This window comes from Ambystoma mexicanum, chromosome 1q, assembly GCF_040938575.1.
Source record: "Ambystoma mexicanum isolate Mex_15411 chromosome 1q, UKY_AmexF1_1, whole genome shotgun sequence".
Classification (NCBI taxonomy): domain Eukaryota; kingdom Metazoa; phylum Chordata; class Amphibia; order Caudata; family Ambystomatidae; genus Ambystoma; species Ambystoma mexicanum.
In genome coordinates this window covers 1,298,374,367-1,298,388,203 of record NC_090922.1, presented here as the reverse complement: position 1 = coordinate 1,298,388,203, position 13,837 = coordinate 1,298,374,367, and the positions used below count along the sequence as shown (strand labels likewise).

At 46.4% G+C, this 13,837-nt stretch overlaps 1 protein-coding gene across 3 annotated transcripts in view; it reads left to right on the top strand.

The window, feature by feature from the left end:
- The window catches only part of ACOT11 (acyl-CoA thioesterase 11), a 1,040,268-nt gene that overhangs the window by 978,929 nt on the left and 47,502 nt on the right, over positions 1–13,837 (top strand). For all 3 annotated transcript variants that reach the window (XM_069642127.1, XM_069642125.1, XM_069642126.1), the window contains one exon: positions 336–462. In XM_069642127.1, coding sequence (XP_069498228.1) covers positions 336–462 — 127 coding nt within the window. The remainder of the gene's footprint in view (positions 1–335; positions 463–13,837) is intronic.

Genomic DNA, 13,837 nt, shown 5'->3' with positions numbered 1-13,837 from the left:
GGAAGGGGGACGCGGAGGCACTGTGCTTCTGTAACGCATCTGCCAGCTCTAGCCATTCTGCTCGGCAGGGTCAGACCTGATAGGTGCAGTGCTCCGGCAGGCAGACCTGTGAAATGCCGGTCTGGAAACAGTGCCGGTAAGCTTACCGGCACACTTGTTTCCGGCCCGGCATAGTCAGAATGAGCCCCAATGTCTCATTAGAGATGCTGTGAAATAGTCATTGCTAGTAAGAAACTTCATCCTTATCTCAGATTTACTACTAGTAATATTGGAAGATTGTTTTGCTGATCAATGTATACCTCAAGTATGGTAAACTATTTCCTCTTTTCTTTCAGTGATCCTTATGTCATAGCGTGTAGGTCAGTAACACTACCCACACACCCAGAAACTGAAAAGTATACCAGAGGAGAGACACTTTGTGCCGGCTTTTGTATCTGGCCAGATATAAATGAACAAACAAGGGTAAGATGTCCAAATAAACTACCTTAAAACATTAGGTGAAATCATAAACTGTGTAACAGTCATTGGAATGATGTATAAAAGTGTTGTTCTTCAGGTTGTAATTTTCTGCTGCAGGATTAACATCGGATATGCCTTCTATGACCGAGTCACCTGGGAGAGAACCAGGTGAAACCACCATCTGACCGATGTGACCGGTGTAGATGGCAAATAGAGGAACCGAAAGTTTCCCACAGTTGCTTCTAAAGAGCATCACAATTCTATTTTGTTTCAGGGAGTCCATGCCGAGCGAATGTAAGCCTAGTACACATTTCTGGTTCTTGTGAATCTGTTTAAATTCACATGCTATGTGTAATCTATCATATAGTGATTGGTCTGGAGTACTACCTTACAAAGTAAAAGATAGACATCGACATGGGTGTTCTGTCATACCATCGGTATACAACTTATGCAGGCAGCCATAATGCTCCTGTGACAGGCTCAGGGGCTTTATACTGTCCTGGGGGAACGAAGACCACTCCCAACGTGGGCTACGCAGACTACCAAGGTGTATGTCAGAGCCGATCTTACCCCTGAGGCAAGGTGAGGGAGTTGTGGCGGGCCAGCCCCTGAGCCCCCCTGAGCATGCTTGGCATAATTGTAATAGTGGTACCACTGTCTGTTACAACATGCCTTCCAGCCTCTTGTCTAGCCCAATGTTTTTTGTGTTCTTTTCAGAAACACTGGCTCCAGAAACCCAGACGCAGAGAACACTGCAAATGGAATAGCTGTCTGACAGTGTTGCTCCCCCGACACCATCCATGCAAGAACACCAACTTTTCCAGGACTGCAGGCATGAGACTTGTGTCACAGATGCCAATTCGACTGGGTCACAGAAATTTCACAAATGCCTGAGAGTGGGAAGGGGGCGAGGCCAAACAGGTGTTTGGAAACTATGGGCTACTGTAACCCCGCCCCTGTGGATTGGTCAGAGCAGTTTGGTGGTAATAGGGACCATTCGGAAGGAGGAGGAGGTAATAGATGAGAACACCCATGTATCTAAGACCCACGCTCAAACATGGATGAGGTCAGATGAGTTGGTGGACCGAGGGACCATGAAGAAGAGGTTGGTGCAGAGTGGTGAGGAGTTTTGATATATTGGTGAACGGTGCAAGTATGATATTATTTGTGTGGCAAGCATGAGAGAGTGGAGTGAATGTTTGGAGAGTGGTCATTGGAATGAGTGTGCGTGAGACACTGTGTGTGTGGGAGATAGGAGAGAGTAGAGGGCGAATATAAATATTGGGAGGTGAAATTGATAGAGTGAAGGAGTGTAAGTTAGAGTGAAGGGGAGAGTATACAAGTGTAGAGGGGGAGGTTGGAGAATAATCGGGAGGAAAGGAGTAGTGGGACAGGAGAGGGAAAAGGGAGTAGAGTGAGAAAGCTCAGTGGGACAGAGGCATGGAGTAAAGGATGCTTTAATAGTGGGATTATTCAGGCCGGATACGCCCAGAGAAAGAGATGGACAGAAATCCTGAAACCGAAGAATTCCTCAGCCTGTATATATCAGCAAAAAGGTTGGTGACTCCTGGAATCCGTTGAGTAGTAAGGTACTCCAGGCGACTTAGAAGATGGAGGACAGTCTGGAAACCTGTCACAGGAACCAGCAACCAAGGGGTAACCTAGGAGAGCAGACATGCGAAGAGAGGCAACTAAAATGAGTCACAGCCAATGTGAGTGGGCTTAAAGCTAACCCAAATGCCATGGATTTCCAGGAGCGGAGGGGCCCTCATCTCAGTGACCAAGAAGAAGTAGAAGATGACCCAGGATCCAGAACCAAAAACTCCGAAACCTACTTCTACCACTATAGATTATTTGCTGAGGGCCCTGGTGGAATTTCAACTAGCCATACACCAACACCACCAGGAGACACTAAAGGCACTTAAAGGCCCCCCAGCTACAATATACCAACCAACCAACAGACAACTTTTCATACCATACAACACACATCAGCAGGAGTATCATACAGTTTGTTTTGCTGTACTTCCAGTATTTACCACCTAGTACGTCCACTGTGTCTTAATGAGCACAGAGACCTGTTTTTCCATATTTAGTACCTCCTGCGGGCTGTTCAAGTGCCGCCAAGGGGTATAAGGAGGATTTCTCCTTATTGATACTTATTCCCGATAGTCTGGCAAATGCTGTTACCACCTCTAGCAGATGGGGCAGATTATCTTTTGGGTTGTTGACATACAGGAGCATGTTGTCCGCGTAAAGCGAGACTAAATGGATGGTGTTGTTTCAGTATTCCCATATTGCTATTCTCTTTCCTTAAGAAGGCTGACAATGGGCAACCCTGTTTTGTACCTCGATATATTCTCCATGCAGCAGGAACATGCTTACCTGTTCTGACCCTCGCTCTGGGTTCCGTATAGATCAGCCTGATCCAACGCCGGAAACTTGTAACCTTCCCAAACTTTTCAAGCACCCGCAGAAGTCAGTCCCAGTTCAGAGTCCAAGGCTTTCACTGCTTCTAGGGAGGCAACCATGCTCTCCTTCTGTTGATAGTTGGTCTGATCTACGACGTGGTGGAGTCTTCTCAGATTCCATGTGGTGTTGCGTCCCGGGACATATCCTGTCTGGTCTGTGTGTACTAATGTGTGTATAACCTGTTTGAATCTATTCGCTAGGATTGCAGTAAGAATCTTGCTGTCCTGGTTGATCATAGAGAGTGGTCTGTATGATCCTCAGTCTAGGGGTGATTTCCCAGGTTTCAGGATGTGTAGTATCAGCGACTTTACCATGCTATCTGGTAGTTGGCCCTGCGTGTACGCCTCTTCGTATGCCTCCAACAGTTTGGGTGCTAATGTTCCTTTATACGTCTTATAAAACTCCCACGGCAGTTCGTCCGGCCCAGGGGTCTTTGCCGTTGGAAAATTCTGAATTATCGACTCAATTTCTTCTACCGTTATCAGGGCGTCGAGGGCCTCTGCCTGTTCCCCTATGAGTTTTGGCAATTATATTTGGGTCAGGGCTTCTCGTGTTTCCCAAGTTTCTACGCCAGGTTCTGGGGGGGCGTACAATTCCACACAGAACTGCAAGAACACCAGGTTAATGTCCGCTTGGGTTTTAACTATTTCCCCTGCTTGATTGCTAACTGCATAAACCCGGTCTCTTCTCACCTCCTGCTCGATCAAACAGGCGTCTGCCTGGCTTGTCACCTTCTGCGTGTAACCTATGGATGTATTTCCCGCAATCTTATTTCCCCAGTCTTTCCCAGATTGTGATGCACTGCTGTCTCAATGATAGCAGTTCAGTGGGTTCCCTTCCCATTACTCGCACGAGTCTCTCAGCCGCCGCAATTTCCCTTTCCACTCTAGCCATCTCCTCAAGTATCCGTCGCCAGAGGCCCCCCATCTTCCCTATCGCCCCCCAGCTTCCCTATCGCTGTCCCTCTGACCACCACCTTGAAGGTGTCCCATATGGTTCCCAACTTATCTACACTGCCAGTGCTGTGCTCATAGTACTCTTCTATGGCCTTCTGTATGTGTTCATGGAATTCATTGTCTAGTAGTGCTTTTGCTCGCACCCCACGTTGGTATGGGGGCCATTGTGTTTATGTATCTCCATATCGTGACCAACGGGGCATGGTCTGAAGGGGTCCTTGCTTTATATTCTGTGCTCATAATTCTGCCAGGGTCTCACTACCCGTGAAGATAGACTATCCGTGTATGTGTGCCATGTGGGGCGCTGTAGTGAGAGTATCCACGTGTCTCATTGTGTGCTTCTCTCCAGATTTCAACCAGCCTCAGCTGGTTTAAGAGCGTCTGTATGGCTTTGGCCGGGGGCATTGGTTTCTTGAGTTTTGTGTCTGACCTGTCCAGCAGTGGGTTGAGTGTGCAGTTGAGGTCCCGCCCCAAATGTATGCCGCTCCTCTGTATGGGGAGAGTCGGGAGATGAGTGTTCTGAAGAATCCAGTTGCTTCATGGTTTGGCGCATAGGTATTTATGAAGCACACTTCCCTATTTTCTAGTAGTCCATTCACTATTACCAGTCTGCCCTCTTTATCAACAGTTATAAGCTGAACAGAGATGTTGGGGGCTATCCAAATCAAAACCCCTCTGGCATAGGTGGAGTAGGTCGATCCATATACTTTCCCTCCCCACTTGTTATTGTGGTCAATTTTGTCTTTAGTCAGGTGGGTTTCCTGTAGAATTGCCACATTCACTTTCGATCTGTTAAGCCATGAGTACACTCTCAACCTTTTAACATAATTATTCAGTCCTCGTAAGTTACATGTGGCTATGCATGTCTCCTCGCTTACTCGCTTTGCATGGCCAGTCACTTCCCGCAGGCCTGTCCGTTTCCTGCATATTTCTCCACCTTTTACTTTACTTGAGTTCTTGCGTTTGCATCTCTTGCATCCAGCGTTTCTTCCATAACCTTGTTGGCATCTGTGTGTGGTTCTGGTGCGCTTCCCATTGATGTGTAGTCATCTCGTGTGGTTTGGCTCTTCGTGGTATGCATCCTTGTTTGCCCTGCATGCCATCTGATCTCTCCTTGATGTTGGTGTGGTCTCCCGCCTTCTTTGGAACTTTTCAACAATAAACTTGAACTTTGAACAAACGCCCAGCTTCCCTCCCCCGGCTCAGGCTCTGCTGCTTCTCCAGCTCACCCCCGTTTCCTGTGGGTGGTCCTCCACAGCGCGATGTCTTTCAGCTGACATCTTAAGTTTTCTCAGTGTTCTGGGGGGGTTGCCCGCTGTGGCAACTGTTGGTGAGGCCTTGGGTTCGCGGTTTCCAGGCTCCCGCTTCCTGGTCTTGGTTTCATGTCTCAGTATCTTTTCAAATGTTCTGTTTTTTAGATCGCAAGTTTTGAGGAGTTCATGTTGATCGCGCTGCCTTCTCTTGAGAAGGTAAGGAGCTTTCTCAATCTTTGAATTTCATGATCTTGGCTATCAGGCGCCTCAGTAGGGCTTGCGGGCTAGGGATCTATGGGCCTTTTCTACTGCAAAGCCCTGCGACAGCGTGCCAATCCCCACCTCCTGCAGCAGTAGGCTTTCTACATAATTCGTGGAATCTTTCCCTCCTCCACTTCAGGCAGACCCACAATGCGGATGTTTCTTCTAGCTCTTCCATCTGTGTCCTCAGCTTTGTGTTCCAGGGTCGGTATTCTTTCTAGCATACTTGTGATTTGAGATTAGGTGCTTCTAATCTTGCTTGTGTTTTCTTGCACCTGTTGTTCCGCTGTGCCCATCCTTTCAGCTAGTGCTCTAGCGTCTTGACGCAGCAGGTCCACGTCTACAATCACTGCATCCATTTTATGTTCTAATGCAGGTTTCAGCGCGGCTATCGCCTCTAAAATAGGTACATTTTCTTGCCATCCTGCCTGCTGGTTCGTGCTTGCCATGTCCGTATCCGCTGAGGTATGCAGGTTGTTTTCATTCTTACGAGCATATGACTCCATACTGGTCTGTTTCCCTTTATTCCTTCATTATTTGTCTCGCATCTTGCTGTCTCAGTATTACTCCTTCATCTCCGTCTGTCTCCCCTGTCTTCAAGGCAGCACTGGTCAGTTGTGCTTGGGTGTTTTGGGGGTGACACTTCGGTGCAGGGTCCCTTCCTAACTCTGTCCTTTATGCTTTCTGCCTTTTGTTTGTCTGATCTTAGCCCTGGTCGGTGGATTAACCCTCAGCTGTAGTTTCTAGGGCCCGTTTCTCGAATATATTTGTCTCTCTGCAGGCTTCTCCGGGGGGGGGAGGAGGTCGATATTCATCTTGTTCTTTTACTTTGTGCGTCTTGTGTGCTTGCCGCTCACTCCTCTGGTTTGGGGTGCAGCTCTACAGCCATTCCGCTATGGGGTTTGAGTTGGTGGCCCCTCTCTCTCTCCACCTTACCTCATGGGAAATCTCCCTGCGTGCAGTCAGGCTGTTTTATTCGTTGTCCGGGCTTCTATCGCGGATGCCTCTCATACAGGGAGTGTCCCCAGCTCCAGACCACACGTGTCTCACTCTGTTTAGTGTGGATGCCTCACCAGTTTCCCAGTCAGCACTTGGCTGACTCAAATGAAATTGATCCCAAAAAGCAAGCACAAGCTGCTGATTTGTGGGTCGCCAACAGTGCCACTCACGGGGACTCTGGGGCAACTCACAAGAAGGAATAGGGGAAGCAGCACAAGAAATATGGTGAAGAGAATTCTATTTCCAACCATCCAAAAGAGGGCCACAAACATAGCAAAGGTAAATTCCATGGGAACCCTGGTAGGTCTAGCGAATCCTCTAGTGCAAAACCAGAGGGAGGTCAACAGAAACCCCCATTCCAAAGAACTTTTGGGAAATGTTTTGTATGTGGGTCTGTTGACCACGTGAAAGCGGATCCCAGATGTAAGGGTAAACCTTCAGGGGTTCACACTGCCTCTTTAGCCTTTGTCATCTGAGGGAGAAGCCCAAATGGCAAGTTCACACTTTCAACTACTGGCTGAAGACCCCATTGGAGTTCAAGCCAGTGTTTCCTTAGTGTCCCTTGGTCTGTGGGAAAAGGATGTGGATGTGTACAACTCCATTCCAAATAACACAAAAGAATATTATAAGGACAGTGTTCTTGTTAATGGACAGGAAACCCCTGCCATCAGAGACACTGGTCAAGCATTACAGTGGCAGATGAACGTTTTTTTTCAAGCCCGAGGATGTAGCTAAGGCACCCAAAGGTTCCACTAAACTTGCAGGAGGCCCTATCCAAATGGTTCCTATTCTGCCAGCTCTCATCCAGTGCAATAATATGACTGTTAGAATACCTGTCGGTGTACAGAATGAGGCGCATGGGAGTGTCCTGTTGGGAAATTATTTGAAAACTCTTGAAGTTGTATCTAGAACTCCAGCAAAAAGAAGCAGGAGCAGACAAGATTGGCCAGTGAGGCAACCTCGAGAGCCTCTCAGTTTGAGGTTGAGGAGATTTCCAATACCTACAGTCCACAGGAAGGCCACCCGTATATTTCCAAGAAGAAGAAAGAAACCAAAGAGAAATACAAAGTCTCTGGGAGAAAGAATCAGTCTAGTCAGCTACAGGTGACACACAGCTGGAGGAAGACCTCCCCTGTGATGGAGATCTGGATCGAAGAGACCATCTTGAGCTTCAGACTTTACTTTCAGAAGGTGGACCCTCTACAGCAGACTTCAGAAGAGGAAAAAGAGAACGTCTCTCTACAAGGTCTGCACCAGCACACAGCTTCCCAGCTGAAAGGGCAGTAGCCAGGGAAGCTAGGCTTTACTGGGAGGATGGCCTCCTCTACAGGGAGCCTAGTGAATCTACCCCAGAGGACTGGTATTACCCCAGGAGGTGGGACAGAAGTTCCTACAGTTGGCACATGAGAGCCCTCTGGCTGGCCATGAGTTTCAAGAGGACCAAAGAGAGGTTATCTCTGTACTTCTACTGGCCCAAGATGGGGGCTGATGTAGATACATTTTGTAGGAGCTGCCATGCTTGTCAGACTTCTGGCAACAGTGGATCCAAGAATGTGGCACCTGTAGTGCCCCTCCCTGTGGCAGGAGTCCCTTTTGAGGAGATGGGGATTTACATTGTTGGTCCCCTAGACCCTCGAATTTCCTTGGGCAACCGATTTATATTGGTTATGTTAGACCATACAACCAGATATCCTACGGCCATACCTATGAGAACTGTTACTGCTCAGGCAGTGTCTAAGGCCTTACAGGACAAAAGTATTGGACCCTTCAAGATTGTGGGTACACACAGAGAGGTACATTTTTTAGTGGACTTGGGAAACCCAAAGGTGGCCCCTAGGGTCTATCACACTAACCATCTGAAGGCTTGGTGTTTCCAGACCCGAAATAGGAGCTTTGCTTCTAGCCTCTGATTAAGAGGAGGAGGAGAGTGAGCTCTCCCTGATCTCCTCAGGAGACAACCCCAGATAAGACAATTGAAGGAGTAAAAATCTCTTCAGATTTGACTCTGCAACAACAGGAGGAGTGCAAGGCTCTGCTGAATCAGTTTGCCTCCTTGTTTTCACTAACACCAGGCTTGACCCCTTGGGGCCAGCAGGATATTCTCACTGGTAATAGGCTCCCTGACAAAATCACGGATTACCAAATGTCTGATCATGTATGAACCCACATAAAGGAAGAGGTCAAGATGATGCTTGATCTTGGGTTATTGAGCCATCTACACGTCCATGGGCTAGTCCAGTTGTACTAGTACTCTAAGAAGGAAACAAAGAGTTGAGATTCTTCGTGGACTATAGAGCTCTTAATGCAGTCACCACCACTGATGCCCATCCTTTACCCAGGACAGATGAGCTGGTTGACAAACTTTGTTCAGCCAAGTTCCTCAGTACATTTGACCTCACCTCAGGCTATTGGCAAATAGCTCTGATCGACCATGCCAAAGGGAAAACAAACTGCATTTTCTACCCCGGGAGGCCTCTGCCAGTTTAAGGTTATGCCTTTTGGATTCAAAAATGCACCTGCTACATTTCAGAGGATGGTTAATCAAATTGGGAATTGGTTAGAAGACTTCTGCATGACATACTTGGATGCCATTGCAGTGTTCAGCCCCACTTGGGAAGAGCATCTTCACCACCTAGGATATGTTTTGCAGGCTGTGGAACAGGCCCATCTGACCATAAAGGCTAGTAAATGTCAAATCGATCAGAGTAAAGTGGTCTACCTTGGACATGAGGTAGGAGGAGGTGGTTTAAGGCCATTGCCTAGCAAGGTACGTGCTGTACAAGACTGGGCCACTCCTACTACTCAGACCCAAGTGAGAGCCTTCCTAGGTCTCGCTGGGTATTAGAGGAACTTCATAGAGAACTATAGGACCATAGCTTCTCCCATGAATGTGATCTACTCACCCAAATTCGCCAAGAAGGTCAGGTGGAATGAGGAGTACAGTAAGTCTTTTGAAGGACTGAAGAAAGCCCTTTGTCAAGCTCCAGTCTTGAGAGCTCCTGACTACAACCAATCCTTCATTGTACAAACTGATGCTTCTAACATGGGGATAGGTGCGGTTTTGAGCCAACTGGATGACTAAGGCAGGGAACACCCTATATGCTTCATTGGTAGGAAACTGAAGGACCATGAGACAAGGTGGGCAACTATATAACGTGAATGCTTTGCCATGGCGTGGTCTCTGAAGAAGTATAGGCCATGCAGTTATGATTCTACTTTCATTATTTAGACAGACCACCAACCCTGGAGATGGTTAATGCAGATGAGGGGGGAACATCCAAAATTGTTAAGGTCGTTATTCAGCCTCCAAGGGTTTGATTTTTACCAGCACACCGGTGAGGGTGTAATGCAGGACCACTCTTCTTCAAACCAGATGTACTGTTCAGACTTGGGGTACTTACCTCCGTGTCCTTGGCTTTGCTCTTCTCAGTTGAGACTTGCAGTGGCTACTTTTGTTCGTTGATTTCAGCTCTGCTTTCCACTAGTGTAATAGCTTGTGAAGTACAAGGGATCTCTACAAAACTCTTTAACTTTGTGCAATACTTTTATTAACTTTGAAGTGCTTCAGCTCCATAGACTGTGCTCAATTGACATTGGCTGTCCTGGCTCCCTGCAGACTCTTTTAGTCCATTGACTTTGATATTTTCTGTCCCTCAGAGATAACTTGTGTTTAGACTGTTATTGCTGGAAAAGGTTTCGTCTAGACTTCATTGGAAGATTTAAGCACACTGCCATGCCCCGAGAACTTGTTTAAAGGCATGGTCTAGTAAAAATTTGTATTGTCCCTACGGGTCGGCCATGTTTTTTTAAGCCTAAGTGGCTCGATTTTAGAAAACTTTCCTATGGACCTTACCCGAGTTTTCGTCCATTAAACGCACGCGAAAACAAGCACCCGGGCGCCGCCATTTTCTGATAATCCTATCACTTGCCGCATCGCCCTGGCTGACCTGCTTCTGCAGCACTGAATCAATTCCCCCGCCCCTGAGCCTGACATTATCCAAACATTCATATTCCCCGCCTCTCTCCGTGACGTTACTGTGCTGCGTAGGCAAACGTGCCCAGTTGTCTTCTACGCGACTCCACACAGAACCCGGAAACCAACAGACTATCTCACAACACAGCACGCCACAATTCGGAATATGAAACTGTACTTTAAAATCAAACGGCAACACGGTACATTTGGTAAAGTACATTTATTTTACATTAAATGTTTAGAGAATATTCAGCAATCGCCATATGAACTCCGAAAGCCATTTATTTTCTTTTATCTGTATCCGCCATGGTACACAGGGTGTTGCTTTTCGTTAAAAGAAGCACTTTGGAAGCACGGTGAACCGCAAGGCTGTTCCATCAACTAGGCACTAGTCCATCGTAAAGGTTCATATGTTGCTTCTAGCCACTAGTACAGCATAAGGGCATGTGGGCCCTTGGCGATCGTCCCTTTAAAATTGTCAGTGTGCTCCAGTTGTTCACACGAAGCTGCAGGTGTCTACTGTAAAAGCCATCTGCTGGTGTCTCAAACCGATGGCAGTAGCAGAAGGGGAGCAAATACCTGTTATGAAAACCAAAAAATTATAATTAGTCTCGCCAGCCGATCTTCATTAATATTACTTATTTTATTTATTACAGCCGATCAGAAACTATTTGCTTGCAAGGATAGTTCAATGGAGTATGTTCGGCTCTAAAATCAATGCGAAAAGTAACGAGATAAATCGAGGCCAACACACAATGATAAACGACAGTTAGTCTACATGCGTGAGGCATGATATGATATATGATATGGCATTTGTAACGCGCCTATACTCAAGTGTTTCTAGGCGCGACGAGGCAGGTGGGGAACAAGGGCAGACAGACAACGATCCTACTAGGCCAGGTGTCTTTCTGATCGCACATGGGGAAGGGGGGAGGGGGGTAAAAGTGCTGTACATGGTTAGTTGAATACAAATTAAATAATAGGGCCAGCTGGTGGCAAGTGCAAGGTAAATGCCGGGAGAAGGGGCTGAAGGATACAGAGACAGTCCCGTAGTGCAGGTAGGCAGTGCAGGGAAAAGTGGCTGGGCCAAGGACCGAGATCGGTGAGACCAGTGGACCTGCATGCCCATGTGCCCACTACGAACACGTTTTCCTTGCTTTTCCTAGCTCTTCATTCATTCATTTATTCATGCATCCTTTCATTAAATCTTCATTCCGGTATAAAAGCGTGTAAAGATTTACTTACATTATATTTGAAATTTCCATTGTGTCTCTTCGTAATGCAGTCTGTAAAACGGACCGTGCTCTTGACAACGATTTTTCGTATACTGAACTAAAATGAAACTCGGTCTAGTTTCTGAATTTTCTGCCTTATCGTCTCTTACGTTATTGCGCAGCCCCTTCAAATGTAGTTCTTTCGGCATGGTCACTGTCTCAAGGTCAAAAAACAATAGACCCTTATACTTCCAGTGCACCTTGTGGGCCTCATCTGGGCGTGAGCTGAAAATCAAAGCCGCTGTCCTTCGCATTCTTTATTTGCAACATCACGTAGTATAGGCATCTGTGAGAACTTGAAGTTTAGAATCCGTCTATGTAGTGTGCCTCAATGTGCAAATGCGAACTGGCTTCTCTCCCAAATGCCACGGCCCGTTTGGCTGGCGCGTTCTAAGTGCCCCAATTTTGTCCCCGTTGTCTGCGAGCTTTGCAGCCCAAATTGAGACATTTCATTTTTGGTGGAAGGTCAGGGAAAGTATAAAGTGCCACAGGAGTTGAGTTAAAAATGAGATTTATTGTTTGTTTGTTTGTTTTATTATTTGCAATACGCAAGCCTCCCCTCCGTTAACAGTGCACAGCATTTACATGAGATGAGACATGAGAAAAATATATACATACACATATATGAGGTGAATAGAGAGAATTCAAAGATGACACCCAGCTTGTTCGCCACCCATGATGGTGAAGGTAGGGGTTAGGGTTACAGGTACACTGTACAATAACATTTATTTACAAAAAGACAATCTTATTGCAATTATTTAAACCGGGATTTGTACTTCACAACCAGCTGTGCTTCAGGTGGGCATGGCACAGTCGCAATGTTCGGTGGCAATGGATCACTGCTCTGCACAGAAACGTCCAAAATTCCATATCTGTGCTTCTCTAACACAGCAACAATAAGGCCTTTCACAAAGTCGAACTGCATTTCATCATAGACTGGTTTGATCACCCATTGCTTACTTCATTTTGAAAACACCTTAGTGTAGCGAGGCATCCTTACTTTACCCCTAGTCCTAGATTTTTCACGTCCGACATTGCTGTTATGGGCCAAGACCGCTAGTAGAGTGTGATGTTTCATGCCCCGAAAGCTAAAATGCAAGCGCTTTGGCCTGTACTTTAGGCACATATTGTGCAACACCTCCAAATCTCCTGTGTGACAGAATTCTGTCAGTCCTCTCAAATCTCTTGATAAAGTTTTGTCAAAAACAATCTTCTCAATGGCTTTGTGTGTCGGTGAAGATGGAATCAACCACTTCTTCTTCCGTGCCTTCTCTTGGGACAAAGGGCCATGTTCACATTGGTGGAAATGTTGATTTGCTGTCCAGCGGTGAACGTTGGTACAGTGGTGCATCAGTGACTGTCATTTTTCAAGTAGTATTTCCACTGACCCTTCACAAGTTTTTGAGCTCCACCAAAGATGGTTGGTGATAGAATGGGACCACTGCAAAATACTTTCAAAACCTTTTTTTTTCCCTGCAGCCGAGATTTTCTTATTGATTGATTTAGCAAGATGCCATACGTCAAATTGATGTTTAATATGTGGGAACTGCTCTCTCATTGTCTTGGCAATTGAAATGTGTCTGTCCGTGGCTATGAGGTCGATGTGCATTCCCCTTGATTGTAGATATTCCACTGATTTTATAAATCCTAGTTTCTCCATGTCCACTGACGATGTACATTGTGTTACCTGCACGACCACCGAACTCAGAATTTTCTTACAATCCATGTCCTGAAAGTGGTAGGTGCAGTACATGGCAGAAAATCCAGGGCTGTCGCGCTGTCCATCGCTGGCTAGCCTGAATCGTTTGCCTTCGAATGTACTTGCTAGAGACAATTGTTCAATTTTCCAAGCATTACTAGTGGCCGGAAACAGATAATCACATTGGTATATGTAGTACAGCGCTTTAGAAATGAAATGGAGTCCCACAAACTGAAAGAAAGCCTCTAACTTTCTAAAACTGGAGCCACTAAAAAGTGATGCAGCTGCACACAGTAGATTGCCTGCTGGCAGTTTCCCCAGCATCGGTTGTGCAGACCATGAGAACCTATGATTTAATCTACAGGCGGCATTTATTTTGACGTTACTGCCTTTTATTTGACGAGTCGCATTAATCAATGGCTTCCCACATACTTTCCCTCTAATGGAATGTACACATTTCAGCATACTTATAATTTCCATCAAACAACTGTCGA